Source organism: Pyrgilauda ruficollis, unplaced genomic scaffold (genome assembly GCF_017590135.1).
Source record: "Pyrgilauda ruficollis isolate IOZ18807 unplaced genomic scaffold, ASM1759013v1 scaffold21, whole genome shotgun sequence".
Classification (NCBI taxonomy): domain Eukaryota; kingdom Metazoa; phylum Chordata; class Aves; order Passeriformes; family Passeridae; genus Pyrgilauda; species Pyrgilauda ruficollis.
The window spans coordinates 2,633,783-2,659,567 of record NW_024520318.1 but is presented as its reverse complement, the minus strand read 5'-3'; the positions used below and the strand labels follow the sequence as shown (position 1 = coordinate 2,659,567).

The 25,785-nt window shown below is 40.5% G+C and overlaps 1 protein-coding gene across 2 annotated transcripts in view; it reads left to right on the top strand.

Annotated features, from left to right (window-relative positions):
* The window catches only part of BCHE (butyrylcholinesterase), a 28,226-nt gene extending 16,110 nt beyond the window's left edge, over positions 1 to 12,116 (top strand). For both annotated transcript variants that reach the window (XM_041468024.1, XM_041468025.1), the window contains exons 3-4: positions 3,986 to 4,152; positions 10,682 to 12,116. In XM_041468024.1, the coding sequence (XP_041323958.1) occupies positions 3,986 to 4,152; positions 10,682 to 10,803 (289 nt within the window). In that variant the 3' untranslated portion in view covers positions 10,804 to 12,116. The remainder of the gene's footprint in view (positions 1 to 3,985; positions 4,153 to 10,681) is intronic.
* The last annotated feature ends 13,669 nt before the right edge of the window (positions 12,117 to 25,785 follow it).

Genomic DNA, 25,785 nt, shown 5'->3' with positions numbered 1-25,785 from the left:
GACTGTTTCCATAATTCTCAGAGGTTTTGTGCTGCGGCTGCAGGAAACCTGCAAGAGTTGGGGTTATTTTTGCTGTTGCATTCCCTCCAAAGCCATTCCCCCTCCTGGTTTTCTTGTGCCCATGGTAACACTTCATAAAATACCATCCCATGGAAACCAGCTGATTGCCAGTGCTGCCCAACAGCCACCAGGAATCACAAAAGCATTAAAAAAATCATAAAAAGGGATTCACATTCCCTCTCTCCTGCCTTTAAACCAGCTTTTAAAAGAAAAAGGGCCAAATTGGAAAGGAGCATCAGCAGTTCCAGGCAGGGTGAAGCCAATCCACTCACACTGGGAGGAGCAGGTCTCCCTTGGATGTTAATTCCTCCTGCACAGGGGAATCAGAGGGTGCAGCAGAATTATTAATTTTCATTCATCTTAGTGGGCACTGAGATGTGGGATTGTTTTTTTTGTCCTCTGGAAAAACCCACAAGGTAAGTCACAAACAGGAACGTGGTGAAAGCTTGGGGCAGTCTAAGCTACACTGTAGGACACTTGTTTTACAAAGGTAAATCCTAAAGCACCCTAAACATGTTTTCAGGAGGGTTAGCAGGGAATAGGTTCCATTCTGGACTTCTTCAAAATGCAACTTAACACTACAAAAGAATAACCTCTGTGATAATGACAGAATTCACTCCGTGAGTTTTCACTCTGCTATTCAGAACATGCTCCCAAAAATAAAGGGAATGTTCTCCAGGTACTTTATATCCTGAATGTTTACCAAAAGCAGTCAGATGATGAATTACATATTTTTGTGTGTCTGTATGATAAACCATTTGTAAAGGTAATGCTGTGTGAATATTAATAAAAATGCAGTGAGCTGGTATTGTTTTTCAGGCTATATTGATCATATTAATGAGAATGGTAATGCATGTATGTTTATTATGATTAACAGAGCTCTGTTCATGTTGCATTTTCCATTGGAATGAAATTAACTTTCTCTTTCTAAAGTTGCTGAAGATGAATATTAAATACTGAGAAATGATTGGTGAATAAGCTCTTCCAAAACCCTCTTCACGCCTATATCAAATTTAGTACACTTGTTATAAATTAATCTTGAAAACTAGAAATATTGGCAATTGTGGATGGAAAAACCCAAAGGGGGAAGAACCTGATCTAAGTAACAAGTACTACCAAGAAACTTCCACTTAAAAACATATCTTAACAAAATAATTTACTATAAATGAGCTGCTGTGTCACTACCAGAGTAGAGAGAATCCAGCCTATAATTTCAGGGCATATGCAAAGAGAAAACATAGCTGCAGGAATAAGACAAATTCTGTTTACACCAGAGTTTAAACACAGGTGGTTTGAGTTTGTGTTTTGGTTTGGTTTGTTTTTTTTTTTTTGTTTTGTTTTGTTTTTCTGTCATGCATTTCTTTTCTGGGAGCGATTCAAAGAGTTGTATTTCTTCATTGCCTTAGGACTTGCTCCTGCAAATGGTAAAAAGGGTAGAAAAGGAAAAAGATTCTTTCTGAGATCTTCAGTGAAGGTCTAGCTGAAGATGTCCCTGCTCATTTCAGGAGGTTGGATCTTCCAACTTCCCTTTGAAGCCATACTATTTGATGATTTCCTCCAAACAAAATTAAGGCCTTCTCTGAATAAATCTTGTCCAAGAAAGGTGATTTACAAGATAAAACCATGAAATAGAGGCCTGGCCTGAAGATGCATAGCCCAAAACCTTTTCAGGACACACCATCAGGCCCCAATGCCAGCACTGAAGTGGCAAAACTGGAATTACTGAAGCAGAGGTGATTAAGCAATACCAGAAGATGAAAGAGCAGAGGATTAAGGAATTGATAAAAGATGATAGAATGGAGGTTTCCATGCAAATGGAACTTTTTTTTTTTCAGTACAAACAAGTTTCTGTAATCGATCACCAAAGATTGTCCATCCAAACCTAAATGGGCAGTGACAGGTTTGTGCAGGGTATTGGATTCCTGTCTGCTCACTGAAGATATTCCTACCATACTTCCACTGTTCTGTATGAATATTATTAGACCTTGAATTTGGTGCAAAGAACAGGGAATTTTACAGCCTATTCTGGGCACTGCAATTCTCATCATAAAGTTATTAGTAAGAAGGAATGAACAGTAATTGTGAGGGAACAACAAGGTTATAATCATAACTTGTTCCAAATTATACTCCTGTGATCTCCCTTTTGCTCCGACTGGGAGCTGCTTTTTAACTTGGGAAATTTTCAACATTAAAACCAAGAAGGAAATTGCTGGGCATTTCTTTGAACAGTAAACTTTCTAGAAATGCAGAGAGTGTCATAATCAGCATGTTCACGGGCTTCAAAGTGCTGTGTTCACCTGATAGTTCTTTCAATCATTTTTTAGTAAAATACATCTGTAGCCATCGAGGCATTGTGTAATCCCCCCACACACCTGTAAATGGTAATGTGGGATGTCATGATTTATTTCATAGCATAAAAGCTGTTAAATGAATACTGACAGCACCATTAGCATTCTGATCTTGAACTGAAGTGCAAGTCAGCTCTGCTTAAGTCATCATTCGCAGGAGCCACAAATAAACGTTCACTTAAAAAAGGTGACATGGGTTAATCAGAGCTGAATTAGTCAGGAAAAATCAGTGAAGAAGGGAGCAGGTCAGGAAATGACAGCCTGAAGCTCTTATTCCAACACTGATTCTTGAAGCAGCCAATGCCAAAGACCCAGAACACAAAAACATGGACTGGACACTTGATTAATTCCAAATTAACCGAGAAATATCGATATTGCTTCAGTGTCTTGTGTTCTGAGTGCTCCCACCCACACCTCTTACTTTCCTCCCGCTCTTGGGAAGCAGAACCCAAATGGGCTCCACTCCCTGGACTCCTCTTTGCCTTCTGCCTTCCAGCAAGAGTCCTGGTGAAAAGTAAAGCAGAGAGAACCAAATGAACTCAGCTCAGAGTTAATTTATCCCACCAAGAATCACCAATTACTGTTGCTCTGCCCTAAATCCCAGATTCCCAGATGTCAGCTTCTAGGAAAGAAAATGGCTCCTTGTACTTGCACTGAAATAAAATGTTTAACTTCTATCCTTAACCTCTTCTGAGCTAATGGAGACCTGTGACTGTTTGAAATACAAATCTACTTATTCTAAAATTCATGTTCTGTTTTGTTTGTTCCCTAATGTAACGCTGCCCATTTTGTTGTTCTCCTACACATTTAAACCATTTTTTCCCCCTCATACAGATACTGTCATTTCTGGAGGTGAAATCTGGATGCCTGTCCTTGGAGCCTTTTGAATTCTGTTGTATTATAAATATTTATCACAGCTCTTTTAATACCAACAGCTGTGCTCCTTTCACATGCAGAGCTGGTTTTATAAAGGGTCAAGCCCTCTGTACCTCTTCCCAGTTACCACAAGATTTCAGATTGTTCCCATTTGGCCCTCCACAAACAGGACTCAACACTCCTCCAGGATGACAGTTCCTTCTTAATGAGGAATAGTTGCTTTCTCTCCCAGTAGAGATCTTATCCCAATTTAGACATTATTTTTACCTTTACTAGCATATTTATCCCAGTCATTTACTCCAATCTTTTTGTCCATCTAAAAGGATCAAAGGCATTCAAACTAAAACACAAACCACTCAGCCTCTCAGACTGGCAGGCTGGTTAGTTCTAGAGTCATCTCTAATAATTCATAGCTTCTGTGAGAATCTCCAGATTCAAAAAGTTGCTTTAATATGATCATTTATTAAGCTTTTCCCTTTGATGAACCCAGAACACCTCAAAAGGGGGATTTTTTTTTTTTCTTCAAATGAGGGTAAATGAAATTTATCTGGCTTTTTTCCCCTGTTACTTCCAAAAGGACACATCAGTCATTCTAAACTAACACACTTAAACTGAACAACTATTAAATAAACCCAAATTCTGCTTTGTTGTGTGCTGAGGTGGTTTCTCATTCTAAATGAAGTGTTTCTTTTCTCGTTTAGAGCTCCAAATGGGACCCTGACTAATGGAATAAAATGGCCAGTCTTCACTAGTACTGACCAAAAATATTTGACATTGAACACCAACACTTCCGAGGTACTGACAAAACTACGAGCTCAGCAGTGTCGATTCTGGAAACACTTTTTCCCCAAAGTCATGGAAATGACAGGTAACAATTCTTTCCTAGATGCTTTTATATAAAACTTTAATGCAAGGATCATTTGCTGGATGTTAATGTGATAATTGAGTTCAGATCTTTCTGTTCCTGTTTGTAATTGAGATGTTCATTTGGGTAAAACTGAATTAGCGTTGGATAGAACTGTCCATGCTGTGTTGAGGGTGAACCCCAGAACATGCCCTGTGCTTCTGGCTTTGGGGTCACCACCCCATTTTGTACCAGGAACAAAACCTGGGGACACACCAAGGGCCAGGACTTTGTGATATGAAGTTTTTCTGTCCCAAAGTTCAGATGCAGCTACAATGTGAGACACTGAGTGCTGAAACCTCTGTTCTTGGGTACCCCTTGAAAGATTTTTGGTGCCACCAGGGTTTTTGGGTGCAGGAGTGAGCAGGAAAATCAGTGCTAAAGGAGAGTTTGCACTGGGAACTCTGGAGGCTTTAGGTGTTCTGTATAAACTGTGGGACGTTACAGGATGTTATATTTGGATTATATTATCTATTATTTATGGGATTCTATTTTATGCAACTGATCCCCTGAGGATATGAAGTGCACTGCCAAGAGGGGATTCTGGTTTCCAGCTCACGTGAGAGCCCTGTGTTTTATTTCTGGAGTGTCATTGCTGAGAGCCCAGAGCCTGCAGGATTTGCCTATAGAAAACAGAACTGAGTTGTGCCTGGCCATGTATGCAACAGATTTATGAGATTTCACCACCAAGAAAAATATAATTGTTTGAAACTTTAGGATCAGTTGAACAGAGAAGAACCAAGTTTTTCGAACACCGGTGGCCCTGTTTTACCAAAGCCCAGCAATAGATGAAGCCTCTGTGCTCTGGATTTCAAAAGGAATTGATTTTATAAAGTGATTTTGCAGCTCTGGAATCACATTCTGCAGCTTGACTGAGGGAAAGTCTCATTTCAAAAATGAGATACACTTTTAAGATGTTAATTAGTAATTTAAAATCTTTCTCTAAGACTCAATTTGAATGCTTGTCTTAAAAAACACGTAAGCCTTAAAAATATGTAAACTGTCACAGTGCACAGATGATTCCTTCTGAAATAATTTATTCCCTCCTCATTTGAGTCTGTGACTGTATTATGGCTCAACTTTTATCCCCTCTCAATTCAACAGATGTTTTTCAATTAAATCAAGAGACACGAAATCAGTAGGTAAAATGAATTATTTATGAAGCCTACTGTGTGATTTTAAAATCACAGCTTTCCTAATTACGGGTGGATTTCAGGGAGGTTTCAAAGATTCTGACAACTTTGTGCTGAGCCAGGAGAACTGAGCTCTTTTATATATTCCTTTAACCTGGCTGGGAAAGCCTAGGGAAAAATGTGGATCCTACAAATGGGCTGAGCTTAACTAAGCCCGCGTGGAGCAGGAGGGAGCAGATCACTGGAGTTCAACACATCCTGGGGCAGAGAAGAGCTGCTCTGCCTGGTCCTGTGGGATGAGGGATGATGAAGCAACACTCAGGACCTGCCAGCAGACATAAATTCATCACTGTGCCACATTCGGTAATTCGCAACATCAATTTACATAATTTAATTAAAAGAAATTCACCAGCGTATTCTTAGCAAAAAGAGAAGAATCGTCCTGTCTGGATCCAAATATAGAACTGAGGCAAGAATGTTGTCAACAAGTGGCACTGCCTTGTCTTGTATCATCTGTCAGTCCTTGAAGCATTGCAATAATAAAAACAGAGTATTTCCATTATGTTCCCTGTACAATATTACCCAATTCTGACAGAAAACCCTTTGAAATCCTGCGTACAAATGTGATATAATAGCTTATATTGCAATAATTCTCTTCACTGAAATATTATTTTGCATTTGCTCTCTCCTTTTATGCCCAAAGGACAGTGCTCAGCATTAATGCAGAGATTTCCTCTTGTTCTGAGGGTCTGTCCTTTCTCTTACTCCTTTCATTGAAATATACTTAGGAGAAGAAGGTTGCTGTAACATGAGGTGATATAAGATGACAGGGAACAACTAAGGAATTTTTATGTTCTCACTGTTACAAGTTCAAGTAGGGTTCAGATAGGCAGAGTAGAATTCTATCAGGTAGAACCCAAAGAGGATAATCAAAACCACTTATTTTGCAGAAATCATAATTTTTCAGCATCAAGTGATCAGGATTTGCCATGGATTTGCTTGGTAACCCCTTGCCTAATTCCTGACCCACTCCTAGCCCAAGCCTTGCCACCCACTGAAGGATTTTAAAGCCTTTAAAGGCCAGCTCCAAACGCGTCCTGGATCTGAACCAGCCTGTTCCCATCACAGGCTGGGTAACACAAGTTCCCTGAGGCAGTTAAATATATGAGAAATATATATCTTTACTGTTAGAAAATTCACATTTTCTTCAAGCAATCATATCAGATTTTTTTTAAAAAAATTATTATGGTTGTGGGGTACGAAAATAATAAGGAAAAAATAAGGCTCTCACAGTAACACAAGAGTAACTGCCATATATAAAATATGGCCTTGATACCTCTAGAGAAATTTGTGTGATTGTGGAAGATTTCTCAAGGTCTTCTCCTCGGGTTTCAATTATTAAATCCATCACTAAAGACACAAGTCAGAACCTGGAGTTTTTATTCCAGGACAAGTAGACCTGGGCTCTGAGTTCCAAGCAGACACAATTCCTACAGGATTTTAACCCAATTTCACACCCTGCACCCTGCCCAGCCCAGGACAAGCTGGGAGCACTCAGCCTTTCCCATTCCATCCTGAAACCAGAAGGGTTTCAGCTGGCAGCTGCTGCTGTACCACACTGGAGGGACAGTAAACAGTAAGTGACTTTTAAGTGGCTTTTAGAGCAATCATATGTTAATTATAAAAGGATCTGTGTTAGACTTTACCTCCTCATCACAACCTTTAATGCATCTAAAGCCCTTCCTATTTATATGAGCCCGTTTCCTCTTGATTGTAGAACACTGCAGGCAGCCAAATTTTCCATTTACTTTTCCATTACTATTTTAGTATGCCTAATATGTATTTTTTCTATTTTATTTGATATTATTCATCTATGAAGAAATCAAGCTTGGTCATATAAATACATTACTTTTTAAAACCACCCTAAAAAGATCTTTTTTATGTGGAGGCAGAGAAATGTTCAACCTCTTGAGCAATGAGCAACAAAAATTATTGTATTTGATGTGAGATAAATACTCAGGGTGGTAAGAATATTAAAAAATTGACTAAATAGAAAATTCACCATCAGAATTAAATTAAATTTCCACAGAGTTGGGTACATGAAGAAATGTGAATTAATCACAGGTAATCTCACCAATACTACCACACCTCCCAACAAAGAGCACCTGTGAGCAAAAAGTTCCTGTACTTAAACCATCTGATTTCTTTCCAACATTTCATTCCATGTCATTGGAAAGATAACAGCCCTTAGAATTATTCATCTCCCAGAGAGCTCTGCTGACTTCTGGAAGAACTAAAACAATAAAAGAGAGGATTTTACAGTCCTTAAAAACACATGTGAAAATGAATATACTGCTGTGTCTAACAAAGCTTTGATACTCAAGAGAGTGTGATTAAAGAATATTCACTATAGATATTATTTGTGACATTTGTGGAGAAACTCTCACCATGAGAATATGCAGCATAAACCTGTGGCATTTATTATATTATAGAACCCAGAAACTTACAAGTACCTGCAGTCATGAAACTTGCAATCCGTGAGGTGTTGAGGACAGAAAAATTAATTCTAACTTGCCATCCCTTATTAATTAACAGCTATTTGGCCTTTATCCCAATCCTAAATGTGTTTGTGTGTGTTAATGTTAAGATTAGCACTTTATTGGCACATCCAGCAGTTCAAAGGATGGGATGGTGATAAATTTAAATTTGCTGTAGCACGTTAAAGTAAGGGAGAGATGGAATGAGAGGAAATTCCAGCTGATTGCGCCGGCATTGTTGAAGAATCAAAAAAACCCCTTTTTAAAGTTTTGATCTGTTAAACTGGAACCTTTCAGAGCACAGATTAATTGCCTACAGAATCTCCCCTTTTCTCCTGCCCAGCCTCACTGGGCTTTGCACGGGAATTAAGGTAAAGTTTGGGATTGTCCCAGTGGCTTCTAGAAAATTCCCTGTTTTCGCTCTTAGCTGGCTCTGCAGGCACACAGTGCTCTGAGCTGTAATTATTGGTCAGCTTGGACTCTCTAATCTTTTTCTTTTTTGCCTCCCAGCTGTCAGCTCATCTAAGTCATGGGTGGTTGCCTCCCAGAGATTGATGATGTTGGTGATAATGGGATGCATTGACTTGTGACTTCAATTTGGATCTTATCACTGGGGGGAAGGAAAGCAAACTAATGGGAATCCGAGTTCTTATTTCAGTGATTTCCATCCCCCTTTTGTTTTTAGATCCATAATGGTGGCTCCTCTGAATTTTTTGATGTCTTCTTTCTCTAGCTGGCTCACTTGTTCACCATAATCTTTAAAAAGGACTGAAAAGCCCCATAATTTATACTCCAGAACAGTGACTTTTAATTCAAGATGTGTCTATGGCAGAGATATTTCAGTGTCTTTGGGCAGACTGGAAACACCTCTACACCTGAATAATTAAAGAAGAGAGGTTTTTGAGTTTCCTTTTTAATTCATAAGTGGAGGTTTTGCCTGAATAAATAAAACTGGACACCCAAAATCAAGAATAAAATGAAAAACACAGTTCAGGCAGTTTTCTCCAAATAATACTGCTACTGCTTCATACACTAAATTACCAATCCATTTGACTTAATGTGAAAAATTTGGCTTTGCCTGAGACCCTGACTACATCTTTAAATTAAATATGTGTAAAGGAGAGGTCTTAGAGTCAGGAAAGCAGAGTGTTGTGCATGTTTTGTCCCCATGTTTCTGAGTTCTATCTGCATAGTTAGCAATGAAAATGAGATTTTATTGTTACCAACACTTCCAAATCATCTCTGAGTTAATGGCAGTTGTGGCCTGCAAAAAGGAAATTTTAAAGTATCTGAACTTTCCTTTGATCTCTGTTATAACCAAGCTTATTTACAACTTTGAGCTGAGGGAGAAGGGTGTGGTTAATTTATTGACATTTTTTCCCATATTTGTTCTTCACACTTTTCTTTTTGACTGCATTTAAAAGTACAGGACTTCCCGGAGAAAAAAAATATCTTGGTTTTATTTCTGGTCTCACTGGAACCAAGAAGTAAATCTCATTTCAAAGTCTCATTAAATTGCCATCTGGATTTCCAGACCAAAAAGGTTTGGAAACGTTGAGCTAAACTGCAGATAAGCGACCAAATTACTGGATGCTTCTCCAAGCTAAATCTCGGAATCAGTGAACTCTCTCCCTCAAATATTCTCTCTAGTGATGTGTAAAACACAGAAGTATTTCATTTTCACATCACCAGTTACACTTGCAGTGCTGGCAGGTCGTAAAAAAGGGGGAAGGGGTGTATTTATGGAGGGAAGAAGAACAGCAGAAGAACATAAAAGCCAAAGGAGCATAAAGAACCCACGGAGCTGTTACCTCAGGAACACCATCCCCAAGTTTTTCTGGAAGTGAGCCCTGCCAGTGAGGGACACCACCAGAGTTGGGTCCAGAATGAACAAAGCATTCACAGATCATCAATGGTTTCTGAACTTTATCCTGAACTCTACAGCTGAAACAAAATGATGAGCATCAGTGGCTGATACAGCCTGCAGGTTTTGTCCACATTTTGGTGGTGTCTGGGATGTTCCTGCAAGGCCACTGCCTTTCTCATGGTGTTAATCACCTTTTGGGGCTGCAGGAAGGGATCCCTGTCCATAAATACCCTGTGAAATGCTGTATTTCTATGACTCTTCTCATACTCACCCTCTGCTCCCATGCTTGTAACAAATTTGGCAATAAATATTTCCTTGGGACTCAGGATTACTTGGAGAATGCTTTAAAGCTGGGGATGAAAAAGAAAAGAGAAGATGGTTTCACATTGACATAGTGCACATTTGACAGTGTCCTACTCCAGACCTGTGCCCTTTATGCTTCAAATTTGGGGATTTGTTCCGTGGGAGGTCGAGATCCTGGACGCCATTAAATCCATTAAAACAATGGAAATCCTGCTGTTGCCTTAAACAAAGCTGTGATTTCACCTTATCTTTACAAGCATCTCTCTCATTTTGCATTATTTAGTCTTCAGGGTTTCAATGCAGGGTATATTTAACCAAAGGAATATTTTGAGGATAAAAAAAAGTGACTTAAAAATGATGATTTTGATGGACAGAAGAATTATCCAAAATATATATTAAAAAAAATATATATTTTAAAAATCCAAAGTATATTTATTACCCATCCAGAATGATATCTTTGCACTACTTCCTTTCTGATGTTAAGTCAAAATACTAATCACTGAATTTTCAGTCATTCCAGGTTTAAGAAAAGAAGCAAAAGACCATCCCATAATGTATTTGGAGCAGATGACATTGATAATCAAAATTATTTTTCAATTAGCATACAAAGAGATTCAAATTTAGATTAATGTAACCCATTTCATGTTTTACAGGAAATATTGATGAAGCAGAACGAGAGTGGAAAGCAGGATTCCATCGGTGGAACAATTACATGTCAGACTGGAAAAATCAATTTAATGATTACACCAGCAAGAAGGAGCTGTGCAGTCTCTAATTAATATGTTTACTCTTTCCAGTTTGTCCCTAGAACTGTTCATCAGGCAAATATCCAGGTAGCTTCCCAACCTGTCGAGCATTAAATATATTATGCAGATTAAAAGGAAATGCTACAGATACAACTCTGATTTCAGATCTTTCCTTTATATTTTACCTCCTCTCTCAATAAAAAAATATAAGGTACCCACCCCCTTTGAAGCCTCCCTGGGTCAAGTAGGACTGTAGAGATTAAAGGCTGGAGATTAATGATGTACATATTCTTATAAATACTTGCTGCTTAAACTCACTCTTCAAAGAAACAATGTAATCTGTTAGAGGAAAATGGACTTTTTTTTTAAACAGAAATAGCAGTTTTACAGCAGTGCCATGCAGAACACAATCAGATTTAATCTTTAACTGCAACACCACCTCACTCAAGGCTTGTTTCAGACATAATTTCATCCACATAAACATAAAGATGCAATAATTTTGCTGGATGCACCAGGCAATATTTGCCTGTTAGACCAAAAAGTTTTCAGACTGCCATAAAAGTGAGAATCAGTGTTTTTTTTCTGGCCAAATATGTGGATAAAGCCATGCAGGAGGGGATTTGAGCTGTGTATTGAAAGCCTAAATCAAGTGCTATGGTGAAATAAGCTGGAAAACCCAACACCTTTCCCACAATCCTCATTTTTTTCAAGGAGTAAAGAATTACAGACTCACAAATAATGAATTCACACCTTTCCAGCTCAGGCACTCTGGGAAAAGTCCCTCCTATGGAGGCAAGCTCCAATTATGATTTTTTTTGTCCGCTCAGTTGCCTCCTGGTTGAGGGACACCCCGCATTTACTGGAACATGAGGGGGCAGCTTTTTTCTCCTGCAGAAGAGCCTCAGTTTCTGTGTCAGCAGATTCCCAGCCCCAAAAACTGCCAGGAGAGTGGAGCCTGCCCAGGAATCTCCTGGATGGAAGGCTGGGGAGAGGATCCTTGCAGAGGGGTGTTGTGACCTTGGTGGGAAGGACCCAAAGGACTCTTTGCCACGGCCAGGTGAGCTCCCTGCCCTGTGAGCTGGCATCTCCCACACTCCTTTCCACTTGCTCGAGCTGAACCTATTAAAAACCTCTAAAGAAACCCATGGATAATTCTTCGTCCTTCCCTGCTTCTGGATGGGGCTGGAATTTTTCTGCCTGAGCACCACCGTAATTGGTTGCTTTTCACTGGCCCAACTGGGAAGAATAAATGCCAAGAATGTGATGAATGTAAGTAGTATGTAAGAGCAACAAGCCATCTCGTAAATAAATTATCCTGAAGCTTTCTGTAAGTGCAATAGCATCTCAGTGCATCTATTTTCTGTGCTAGTGATTGCAAAATGCCTCCTTGGATTGAGCTGAAGACCTCCAGATAATGAACTGAGAGTGTTCTCTTCCTGGCAATCAGTTTGACCACACAGGCTCCCTCCAGTGAAAGGATTTATTTATACAGGAAGGCCAAATTCTGCAAGAGAGGATGGCCTATCATCTTTCCAGTTATTTCTAAGAGAACACAATTATTTCCCTGACTTCTTTATGGAAAACCACCTTTAGCACAGGATTTTCAAAGGCTGCAGTCAAACCTGCACAGAAAAAAAAAAACAAAAAACCAATAAAACAAACATGCTGATCACTTGAAAACTTGAAATTACCTGGGATCCAAAAGCCCTCTTTATGTAGCATTACATGTTTATACCACAGGTAATTAGCACATTACATAGATTAGCATAGTATTTATCAAATATTCTTCAGGCTATCAATAGGATACTGAAAATAAACACAGAAGGGCGAATTTTTTGTCCATCCCTGAGCAGTTTTGGTACTCCCCATTTTATTTCTGTGCTGTTCTTCATGGATATGTTGGGTGCTGCTCTGCCACAGTGAGTCTTGACATCAAAGCAGCATTTATTTCTTCAGCCATCCTCTTCACAGCAATATTTCCTTATCCACCTGTCTGATCAGCCTAATCAATGCAGGGAAAATATCTGAAGCAATTAAAATGTAAAATAACCCTTGGAAAAGTGCTGGAAGAGCTTATAAAATATTTGGTTGCAAAGGTGGGTTTTGTTCGAGTAAAAGGTTAAACCACTTTTAAGGTTTTACTGATTTTCTTGGCGTGACTTGCTAGCTTTGTATTTATTCACCTGCTGGGAAATAATATCTCCATTTATCATTCAAATGAAATTGGCACATCATGTAGTCATTCATGGCTCATATCTGCAAAAATAAACAAGGAAATCGTGAAGTACTTGGGTGTAAATGGTTAAGGTAATGAAGAGTGAAAAAAGACTGTGATTGCTGAAAACGATGATTATATATTAGAGGGATATCTCACCCAGGCCTTCCTGAAGATGGAATGTTGTTAATTGATGTTTTATCTTCTCTCCTGAGAGCCAAGAAACACAGGTTTCTCTGTGAAACCTGAGAAAATGTGTTGATTCTTTCTTACCATCTTTGATACCCAAAGCAAGAATTCTGAATTTAGTTACAGAGCTGATGAAAGATCAGAACAAGATGAACTGCAGCGCCAACAAAAACGTTGGCATTAAACCAGTTGTCATTTGGTTTATAATCTCCCAGGTTTAATGACAGATATTTCACACTTCTTTTAGATACTGGCATTGGAGGACTGAAGTCAGACATTTCCCAGCAATCAAACCACCTTTTTTTTTTCACATTTTAAATGTTTTGTCTGAAGAAATTTTTGTTAGATAAGCTTTCAGTAAAGATAAGCATTACTTGTGTGAAATGCAATCTGAGTATCAAACTCAGAAGAGTTGGGATGTTCACGGTACCAGGCCTGGTCTGCAAAGCTGGACCAACCAATGCTGAAGATTTCAACAGAGTCCAAAATTGTCCATAACACAACTTAGACCCTCCCAGAATTTTGAGGCTTCCTCCCAACTGCAGATATTACCCTCATAACGCCCTCATAGTTTCTTACCCGTCCTAGACTGGATTTTTGGAGTGGAAGTTCAGGCCTTGCCATTCCAAACCTTGGCCGTCACTCCGATATTATCACACTAAAAAAGGCAAATTTCTGTTGAAGTGAGAGCCTGGGGTTTGGCCTTCTTTGGTCAGTGGAGGCTCAGTCTGTTTATACAGAGAGATTTCTGCTCTATAAACACACGGATTTATGTACCCAGTTAAATCTTCACGAGGAGACAGCTCATCCCCACCAGCTCAGAGCTGGAAAGGTGGCTTTTCAACAGAAGGAACTGAAGATTTTTTTTTTTTTTTAAACAGAAAAATTAGTGTTTGAATTAGAGTTTTGGAGAGAAAATTAGTTTATAAGAGAATAGACCCTTCTAATGTTCCTGTCCCAGCGGATCATTACCAAGTGTTTTGGCTTCTATAACACACAGATACCAAATGGAAATGGATGAATCTGGACATAACATGGGCAGAGGAGGGATATAAATTTGTCTCTATCAACATCACAATGTCGTCTTCTGGGGCTTGATTATGTTTTATCATTTCTCCTGGCTCAGCACCAGTTCTGCACCATCAGCAGAGCTATTTAGAGGGACATAACAAACGTCACTGTGCTTGAGTTACACCTGCAGCGTGTCCAGAGTGGAGAGCAGCCCGGGCTGTCACTGCCCCCTGACACTGCCACTGTCCTCCTCAGCTGGAGGGGGGAAATTTCACAAGTGAGAAAATAAATACCCTCAAAAAAAAAGAAACAAAACAAGGATAAGAAAATAAATAGGGAGGAAAAAAGGAAAAAAATTAAAAATAAAAATTAGAAAACTGAAAAAAAACTCACACCAAACCAAGCAAAGAAAAAGCTCCCATAAAAAAAATCCCAACAAAATGAACAAAAATATCCACCCTCCCCACCAAAAAAAAAAAAAAAAAAATCCCCCCCCCCCCCCAAAAAAAAAAAAAAAAAAACCACCAAGGAGGGGAATTAAAATAAGAAAAACAAACAGAAAACAGGGAAGGGAAGGGAAGGGAAGGGAAGGGAAGGATCAAAGAAGAAAAATGGAAAAAAAGAAAAAGACCCACAACCAGGGTGGGGGAGCAAGTGTGGCAGAAAATGGGAATGATAAAAAACAAGGTGTGAAAAGAACCCCCAGCGAATAAGGGGGATGGAGTTAAAAGAAGACCTCACACAAGAGCATCTGCCCCAGAATGCTCAGCCATGGAAGAGTTTAACACCATCCACTGAGGCACTGAGTATCCCAGTGTCTCTGTTCCAGTAACTCCTGCCAAAAATTCCTCCCCATGAACTGCCAAATAAGTTTAGGAATTTGACAGTGATTCCGAGCACGGGGTGAGGAATGAGCCAGGCAGGTTTGGCTCACTTGGGGGCTGCTCTGGAAGATGCTGCTGCCAGCTGATTCCTTTCTCCCTGTTTTTTCTCTTCCAGCCCCTGGAATTCTGGGCATTTTCCAAACCCCAGTGCCCTTGGCCAGGCAGAGCCTGAACCCAGCACCTGTGTAACAGATCTGTGCAGCTGGAGGTGTTTGCCATGCCTGCTCCATCTGTTCCACATGCCACAGGTGTGCTGATTTACCCTGGGTGAATTGGGAGCAAGAATCCTTTAGGGAAAAAAAAAAAAAAATAGTTCCTGGCTGAATTACTTATTTCTCTCTTTCTCCATGCTCTGTTTTTATTTATCATCACCTACGGCTCTAGGTGGGTTTTCCATTGCTCCTGGATGAGCACAAAGAAACTTCTTTTAAAAAATCTCTGGTAAAATATAGAATTTTAGACTGTTTGGATACTTTGGGATCTACAACAGGAATTTGGCAACAGGGTTAATATTGAACAGCTTGACTCTGTGAGGTGGGAGGAGCACATCGTGTGTTTCTTAGGGAATATGCGTCCATGCACACAGATATCCATGGAAATACATGTTCAGCAGCATGGAGATGCACTTTTACCTGCTGCACTTTGAAAACATAACCCCAGTATCTTGCTTTTTGCTGAAGGATAAAAGGCTCACAGAACTTTCTGATATAAATCAACACCTCAGCCAAATGAGTTACTCGCAGTTAAAAGTTCCAAAGCTTTTCCCTCGGATTTCAGTTGTTTTAGGTCCAACTTTTATAAACAAACATAATTAACCATTTTGAAATGCTTGGCGAGACAAGATAATTCCTGGCTGACCCCTGCTGATTATCCTGGTTTAGCACAGGAACCTTGCAGCCCTCTGTTGATAAACCAGATTAGCTGCACTCATCCAAACTTTAACTCGTGGACTTAATGACTGCAAAGCAGTGATGTGAATCCACAATTAGTGCAGGTGCAAGGTTTTGAGAGGCTTTTAATTGGATTGCAGGTGAGATTAACTAAGGCTTCCAGGCATGCTCTAAGTGCAGGGCTGGGGAGGTTTCAGCCATGTGATGGTTTGGGTGGGTTTGGGGAGAAGCAGCAGAAAAAAGGAACTTTAATTCCTGCACAGGGTCTTCTGCACAAAGTGAACAGTGACAAAAGTTCCTTCCCTGACAGCTTGAGGACACTTCCAGAGCCCGTGGGCACTGTGTTTTGGGATTTAGTGAATTTGGTACACGTATCACTCTTTAAAAACCCTGGCATTCTTTTCAGGGATCTGGAGCTAGCCAGGAAATTATTATTGTACTAAATCATTGTTGTATTGCAAATTATCCATCTATTCCTTCCAAATCCGTATGTTTGCCTGGAAAAGAACTCCAGCTGCTGATATTTCCAACTCTGTTCCATTTTAATATGTGCCCTGGTTGCAGGAGTTAATGTTTTATCCACTATTAATGGAACCATGTGTTCTGGTTCAGAAAGGTGTGAGTCTGGGAGTGCTGGGGTTAATTATTTTAATTTATAAACTATTTATAAATCCTCAGAGCGAGAAGTGGTAAAAGTGTGTAGGCAGAGAGGAGTTCTCACCACAGCTCTCAATCTTCCCAATGAAATTCCTCCTTGCAGGATGTTTAATCACCTCATCAGCCTCTCTCCAGCACGGCCTGTGCAGCACCTTCTCTGACAAAACAGTTACATTTCAACTGCATTTTAACACTGATCTGATTTTGTCATCTCACATGTGAGAAAATTAAGGTTTTAACCCAGAAAAAGCAGCAAAAGATGTGACTGATCATTTATCCAGAATTGTTTAGAAAGTAATTCAAAGGACCTTATTCAGGACTGTGAGAACCAGCTGAAATTACACATCCAAAGGGATACTTCTGAAATAATAAACTTTTCTCACTCCCTAATTACAGAGATATAAATTTTATAGGTACTGTTAGCAGAAGTTACATCAGTCATTAAATAATCCTAACCATGCCTCATTTCTCATGACCTAAAGCAAATATATTTAAATTATTTTATTTTTAATTATGAGTTATAACTGCAGGGAAAAAAAATAGCTCCTATTCTATTTTCAGCATATTTTTATCTAGACCTTCTTCCCATTTCATCTCTCATTTTCAGTTCTACAGTGATGAGCACAGTTAGAATTTTTCCCATATCTGCTCTTAAAAATATTTTGACCTGGAGCTCTCACTGCAGAATTCTGGTTGCAAAAATGATTATTACAAACCAAAATCACAATTTCATCCACAAACACTCACTACTGCCTCCATTCCATAAAACTTCCAGATCCATCTATCTCTGGGAATGACACTGCACTCCCACTTCTTGATCATTGGGTGACTTTCAGTTAATTAAAATTTTGTCATTGCCTTCAGCAGAAGCACAAGAGCTCCTTTGAGTGGCATTTTCAATCTTCCCTATCACTTAAATAATCTGTGAGGTATTTACTATTTAACAAAAAAAAAAAAAAAAAATTCCACACCTCAGAACGTACTTTTTTTTCCCACAGATTTCTCTTAATGATGAGCTAAATGGGAGAGTAAAGACGTGAACAAATTGTGTTTATCTTCTCCTCTTTGCAGAAGGAAATCCACCAGGTGCTAACTACAAATGCCATTTCCTTTACATATTCCATGCTGCTGTTATTTGTGAGTAAATGGGCTCTGAAAAAAATGGAAGCAGAACCCAAAACTCTCCTCTGCCAATCCTTGGGAAAACTGGCAGGTCTGCAGCCCACCTGAGGTTCCTCTCTTCACCAAGGCTCTCCACAGATTTTTGTGGTTGTCCCATAAATTTAATCAATTTCCCATCCTTAGCCACACTCAGAGTAGGTATTATTCCAAATATCAAGACCAACACATCCAAAAATTCCTTTCTAGAGAGGGGTCTTGAGAACAAATCTCTGCAGGAGCTCCCAAGCCTGGGACTTGTTAGTCCAGAGTGCAGAGAGGGATCTCAGACAAAACTCAGCCTGCAGGGAAGGGAGTAAAGCTCAGAGCAGTGGAGGCTTTAGCCCAACATTTCCCCCACTGCAGAATAAATTCTGAAATTCCTGTTGATTCAAGAATAATGCCAAAATCCCTGAAAATCGCCCTTTGTTATTTCTCCATTTAAAGGAAGATTTCTTGATACGCGTCCAACCCCTGCAGCCTGAATTCCTTTTCTTTCCCACTGCCATTGGTTATAAACTCCTAAAAACCAGGTTACAGTCAGAGCTCTGCCATGAATTCATGGCATTTGACACTCATAACTCCAATTTTATAAAAACAGATTAGTGCATTAAAAACCTCCTTAATAACAGCTCTATCAAAGCAGACATTGCCCAAAGCAATACAATTATTGGTCAATAATTCCTCTTGAGCTGTTTCTATTACCACCACTTTATTTCAACACTTGCCTTCTTACCCTTTGATCTGCTAATTATCTTCTTACCCTCTGATCCTCTCTACAATTCCCTGGCAATTTGATCCATTAATTACAGTGCCCACGTTCCCCATTTTCCACAGAATGTGCAATTTTTGTGACCTTCTTCACCTTCCTTCATACAAACATTTACCATCTTTCTCTAGGGTATGGCTACTTCTGTAAATATATAGATAATGGTACAAAATGCTGTAATTAAAAGTATTTTTGCATTTTTCTTGCAATCCTTTGGGCTTCATGAAAACATCTTAATAATTTGTCATTGACTTAAATTTCAATGGAATGGGCAGACTGGTAAATGCTTTTGACTCTCTCTTTAATACCATAAACATTTGGATTTTTTCCCCAATATTAAACATTGATTGTATTTCCATGCTGGAGATTCCATTAAAAACACAGTTTCTGCTATATTTTGTGTAAATATTACAAAAAGTATTTTCTGATATAAAGCTTTTCTCCTTTTATGAGCACATGACCCACAAATTACTGAATATTCTGCATTGCCAATTTCCCACTCCCTGCTAAGCCACATTCAGACCTAAGTAAGTTCTAGAGTGGAAGAACTTTAGGAAGATAAATGAGTTTTTTACTTTTACAATCCAGAAATGATGGTGGTATGGAAGGGGGGCATTTTTGGGACTGGGCAGCAAAAGTTTGGCAGCTGGAACAGAACCCAGGTGTTTGAAAGCTGGATTTAATTAATTTCTTGTGACCAGGATATCCTGTAAGGATTCCAAACAGTTTCTTGTTCTGCCAGAAAGTCTCTGACACTGTTGGGTTTCTCCTGTGTTTGTGCAAAAGAAGGACATTCTCATTTAAACCTCCAGTGCCTCAGTTGGTGATGTGGGAATTTTTCTGTTAATGTTTACATTTTTAACCACAGATTTAGCTCAGAACTGAGCACTTGGTAAATCCCCACCAATAAAATGCAACAAAAGAGAGGCATTGCAGTTAATTTTATTGAGTTTTTCTGTGCAAATGCTCACTTAGTCCTTTGGCCAAAGTTACCAGCTGCTTAAAGTAATGCCTTTGTGCTGTGTCCACTCAAATGAACTCAACCACTTCTCATTCCAGAGAAACCTGTGCAGAGCTGCCAAAGAATGATCATTAATGCAAGATTTTTCTTTTTGACAGCTTTTCTGCCTGGAAAATGATTGATTGGGCACCTCTTGTATAAATAATCTTTGCAGTTTTTAATATAGAGAATCCATTTTAATATCTACATTGTTAAAAACAAGAAATTCTCATTTCTATGCATCCAGTTCTTTTCAATCAGATTATTTTTATAAATATGAGGACTGGAAAAGGAAAATGTGTCTTGCAGAGCACAAGTATCTTCAATAATCCAGAGGAAAATCTGCTAAGGAATAAAATTCTTCTTGCACAATTTCAAACCAAAATTGTGCTTATTGAATATAGTCCTGTCTAATCATATTGACTTATTCCTCCTTTTTTCCCTTTCAGACCTAGCTGGTAGCAGATAATTTGCCATTTTTCACATTAGTTCTTAAATAGCTCACACTTCTTTGCATCACGAGGCGCTTAACAGCTTCTCAGTAATCTGATTGTTCAATTGTCTGAAGATTTCAGACACAGAAAAGCCAAGTACAGGATCAGCCTGAAATACTTTGAAATACAGGAGGCCATTTCAGCGCAGCTGAAGCAAGTAATGGAGAATTTGTAAAATAAAACACAAAGAAATGAGTTGTGGCTGGCAATAAATACGTGAGGGTGTTTCTGTTTGAGTTATGGAGCTCCTCAGGAGCTGTTTGGGGATCAGGGCTGGTCTGCTTGGCTTCACTTTATGGTCCCCCAGCCAGGCATGGCAGTGCTCCTGGGACCTGCCGTGATTCAGAGCCTCGGGAGGAGCTCAGCCCTGATGGATGGGCCAGCTCAGACCTGCCAGCACCTCCCGGAGCTGCTGACGCCGTGCTTTTCCTCCCCTTCCACCTCCTTGGCGCAGGAAAACTTTTTTGCTGCTTCCTTCGCTGGTCCTGTCAGATATTCCAGCCTGGGATGCACCATCCCAACAGCCACAGCAAAGAGCTCCTCAGCTCCAGAGCTGCGCTTGTGGCTAACCTCAAACGTGCACCAGGAAAAGGAAAAAAATCGTTTATCAAGGGAATCTTCAGAGAGAAGAACCTTGAATCAAACAGCCTTCCGTGTGTAATAGTTATCCTGGTCAATATTTAATTATTGAAATCCAGCAAGCTACAAAATATGAACACATACAGTTTTTTCAACATCAGAGTCCAGAGTTCAGCTGATTGTGGCACTTTTTAATCTCCAGTTTCAATCCAAATTCACACAAGAAAAACACTTAGGTAATTTTCTTTTGCCCTTAGTTAATATCTCTCACTAACCACTAAGTAATCTCGATTTTTCTTTTGAATCTGTGTGGCAAATTGCATCATGTAGGCTTCAGTTACTCATGTATTTTCTACCCTTTCCTCTCTGTCTCTTGCTTTTGCTCTCTGTGTTGCCTGGACTGTTACTCAGTGTCATGGAATTTTGAAAGATCAATTCTTCTCTATCATTTTCCTTTATGATGAAAGAAAGACAAGGTGATTTTCCATACAGGTTGCTAACCAGGGTGCCTCCATACACAGAATTCAGCTGCAATAATTTCTTCATTCTTTCTTCATTCTGCCTTTCCTACCACTCCAAGTAGTTTAGAACTCTTAAAGCTTCAGCCTAGAAGAGTTTTTTCCTTTGCCCAGGGCTTGTGTTTGTCCTTTGAGCTCCCAATAGCAATGAAACTGTAAGATTTAAGAAAACTTCATGGTTTTATTTCCAGTCATCTTCTGATTTCATTCTCCAAGATTCTTTTGCTCCCAACTGTTTCAATATTTTGCACTAAAAACCTCATCTAAAGGTGACTGAAGCCTGCCAGCCTTGCAGCTGGGGTTTGTGGCTTTAAAGTGAACCCTGATTTAGCCCCAGCCCTTCCAGCAGTGGATCCACGGGCTGTGCTTGGACTCAGGCACACACAGCCTCCAGAACAATTAAACATTTATTTATAGCTGAAGCTGAATGTATGAGTAAGTCACACATGCTCAGGAATTGCAATGTTTTGTTGACCATAACATTCCCCAGGAAGATTTAGAAAGGAGTGAGGTGCCAACTTTTGCACCTCTCCTATTTCTGCTGGGAGAGGCACGGCCTTTAAACCTGGTTTAGCACTGAAATATTTACCTACCTTTCCTCTCCTCTTTTCTCCCTGTGATATTTAAGCACGAAGCTTTATTTCAACAAGAGCTCTTTAACCTCACCACAGGCAGGGTTGGTTTTTTTTTTCCCACATTTCAAAGTTGTGATTAATTAACACAAACCCCAGTGATCCTGCTGCCCCTGCCTGGAGAGGAGCTGACAGTTTGCCTTTGGATGAGGAGGAAGCAGTCTCCAAACAGAAGCAGTGCTCCAGGACAGGAGTCAGTGGGCAAAACCTGAACCCAGGACCATCAGGAAACACAAATTTACTGTGAGGGTGAGCAAACACACATTCACTGTGAGGATGGCCAAACCAGCTGCCCAGGGAGGTTCTGGAGTCTCCATTCTTGAAATTATTCAAAAGGTGTCTGGACACAGTCATAGAATTATGGGATATTTTGGGTTGGAAGGCACCTTAAAGATCATCTTGTTCCAGACCCCACTGCCCTGGGCAGGGGTGTCACTCAGTAGACCCATTTTCCTAAAGTCCCCTCCAAGGTGACCTTGGCAACTGGCTCTGGGTGGTCCTGCTTGAGCAGAAGGGTTGGACCAAGTGATCTGTGGAGATTCCTTCCCACCTGAACCATCCTGAGACTCTGCGGATGTGTCCATTAATCCAGAGCCTCAACGTGAAGCACATCAGACATTAAATTAATGTGGCCTCAAGTGCCTCTGAGACCACCCTGGAATGAAAATGCACCACCAAGAGCAGTAAAAAATAATAAAATAAGTCATATTAGATTAGGTTCCCTCCATCCAATGAGGTTCCTAAGCTGTGTAGCACCCCAAATATGGTAATATTTAGATCAAATTTTTGGATGTCTTTGCTCACTTATGAAGCCTCTTGGCTCGTTCTTCTGTAATAAGAAATAAACCTTTCTTCGCCTGGGCAATTTTTTTGAACTGAAAAATAAACCTGTAACTTGGGGCATGCTTGGAAGTGTTTACAGATGCTCAGTAACCCCGTGAAGACTCTTCTGTCCCTTTGAGTTTAATGGAAGCTGACACGGAATTCAATGAAGTGCGAATTTCCCTCTCGATTTCAGGAGCTCTTTCCCTGGATTTATTATGCCTGTGATTCCACACAGTGTCTGTAAACAGTGTTATAATACAGCCACCAGCTCAGCCAGGGCATTCCAATTGAGAACTCACAGACCAAAATCTTTTGCCATCAACTGCCTCCAGGCCTCATCTGGGGTCGATAATCTGGATTTAACACTCTCGATATCAGCCTTTTATTAGTAATTGCTTTCATTTATTTTGGAGCAGTTTCTTATTAGAAAGGGTGAGTCCTCTGCTTTTAGGGGCACAGCAAATTCTTCATGTCCCATCCCTGGAGGTGTCTAAAGGCTGGAAGGGGCTTGGAACAACCTGGGGTAGTGGAAGGTGCCCAGGGCAGGGATGGAACAAGATGAACTTTAACGCCTCCCTACCTAAATCATTCTATGATATCAATAATATATTATAAAATGCTGCAGAAGGGTCTCACAGACCAGAGAGACCTCAGCAGTTCCATCCTTCTCCTGAGGATTCGTGTCAGGAGTGGTGGAAGGTAACAAACCCCATGGTGGGACAATCCAAACTGCTCCCCATCTGACAAACAGGGATGTGTGACACTGCCAAGCCCAGTGTGCCAGCTGGGATATGACTTCAAAATATGGATTCTTGTTTATTAATTTATTTTATCTTATATGTGTGAGTAAATTGCCATCAGCAGGATCCCTGCAGTCCTGGATTCTGTGTGGGACAGAATATTTGGCCTGCAAGTTCCTCTTGCAGACCTGGCAGGGGAAGGTTGAGCTTGTTATCCTTCTAATCCTGCTTCAAGCAGGTGCCTGGAAGGAAATGGAGTCAGAGATCTGGTTTCTGTCCCCACTGTGCTCCGAGGAGTGATGACAGAGTTATCCTGGGACAGGGGCGAGCGGGAAATGGAAGGGAATGAGAGAAATGCCATGCCCGGGTCACGTACCACAGAACTTCTCTGGCAGAAACATCTCCTGCCCAGGCTGGCACGGTGACAGAGCTGTCCCTTGGCCAGCAAATGAGCTGAGGGCTCAGAGAGAGGCAGAGGTGCTGTGCTGGCAGGGAGCAGAATCTCATCTCTGTGCTGATGCCTCTGCCTGGAGAGCTGGGTGGCTTTTGCTAAACTCTTCTCTTGGTTTTAGTTTCCACAAACATCTAAGCAGCAAAGCCCTCTTAAAATCAACTGAGAGCTACCCCCAAAACAAGTGCTTTGCTGGGAAAGGTTGGGCTTGAGCTGGAGCCCTTTGCTGCACAAAGTTCCGAGTCAGAATTTTTACTGGGCTGTGCAATTTGCCACCGTTTAATTGGAGGCACCTCCTCGCTCCAAACAGTCCTGCACATATCAGGAATGCTGTGCTCATCCTGTGCCTTATTATGAAATGATAATGGCACTCTCTAACCTTGCTGCAGGGAGAGTTCTGAGCTGAGGCAGGAGAGCTGGCCTCCCATACTGATGAACAGAGATTTTAAAGGAGATATCCCTGCATCTCCACCTTGGTGCAGACAGCTGCAGTGGATTTCTCTTGGTTATCTTAAGAGAGCTGGAGTTCATAGCTTTAAATATCACCAGCCCCAAAGTCTGCTCAGAATATTAGGAACTTAGTTCTTGGGGGTTTTATCTTATATGGCATTTCTTATGTCGCCTAATCATGTTGTTTGCACATTTCAGCCCCAAAATGATATAAAATTATGGATGTTCGAGAAGTCTCTGGGAAATATTTTGCCTCTTTGTTTGCTTCTGATAAAAATCTGCCAAAAAATCCCCTTCAGACCCGCCAGTCAAAAAGCATTAAAATATAAAATTCAAGAACCAGGGGTTTTGAAAAGCCTAATCTGGCCTGAGCTGTTGGAGGCAGAACTTCCCCGGTGCAATAAGCAGTGGGAACATTCCCTGTGAGCCTGATAAAACCTGCTGACGTCTGCAGGGAGCTGTGCTGCTGGAGAAATATTGTGACTACTCCATCACTGCTGGTGTTGCATATACAGAGCTGGAGCCAGCTTGGAAATGTTCAGGCAAGTTATTCCCAGTCTCGTTGACAATAACCACTTGTCTCATGTAAAATATCCACTCCTGCAGGCACAGCAGTTGCTTTTCCTGGGCTGGGATATTCAGGATGTCGTTTTGCCTGAGTGATTTCCAAACATGTGCAAGTGGAGGGAGAAGGAAAATCTATGGAAGGCTGTAAAAACATCGCGTGCAGTCCCTGAAGTCACCAAAATAATTCTGTGAAAATTATTCCCCCTTCCCTCGTGCAGTCCCAACCTTTCTATTTCAGTACCAAGAAAAAAGTATATTTGGAAAGCAGACTGGCATAATTACAGCACAGAGAAACTTGTGAGAAATGGCAAAATAGCACTAAAAGAAAGCTGCTGGGAATAACAAGCAAAGGCAAAACAAAAAAAAAAAAAAAAGAGAAAAAGAAAGAAAATAATGTTATTTGTACAAAGTTTGTGTGCAACAAATGCAGAAAGGAGAACTCTGTTGAGCAAACTCAGAACACTCCTGCTGGCCTGTGCTGTGCATTAGGCTGAGTTCAGTGAGGGCACTCTCAGTGTGATCCATGCTATTGGCTCTGTCACTGCTCTCTGGCTGTGGAAAACTCATGGAAGAGTTCAGATTTTGCCCAGAAGTTGGTTAAAATAATCTGGGTTATTTGCAGGGGTGAGGACGATGACAGTGTCAGGTTTGGGCATTGCAGAGGTGCTGGGAAGGTGCTCCCCAGAGCAGGTCAGCAGAAGGGCTTTAAAATCCTTGGAGTTTCTACAGCTCCAGCTCTCATTCCACGCTTCCCCTTACCAAAGCAATATGAAACACCGGAGAAGAGGAGAAGAAATATTTTCCAGTGCTGGTAATGTGTGTACCTGGGTAATTCCCACCCTGTTTTCCAGGGATTTGCCTTGGCATGGAGCAGAGGAGCTGCTCTCCCTTCCCTCACCACTGACCCAGTAACTCGAGCAGTTGTGAGTTTTCTCTAAGTCCTTTCAAGTGGAGCTCACTTCTCCTCACACCTCATTTCTGG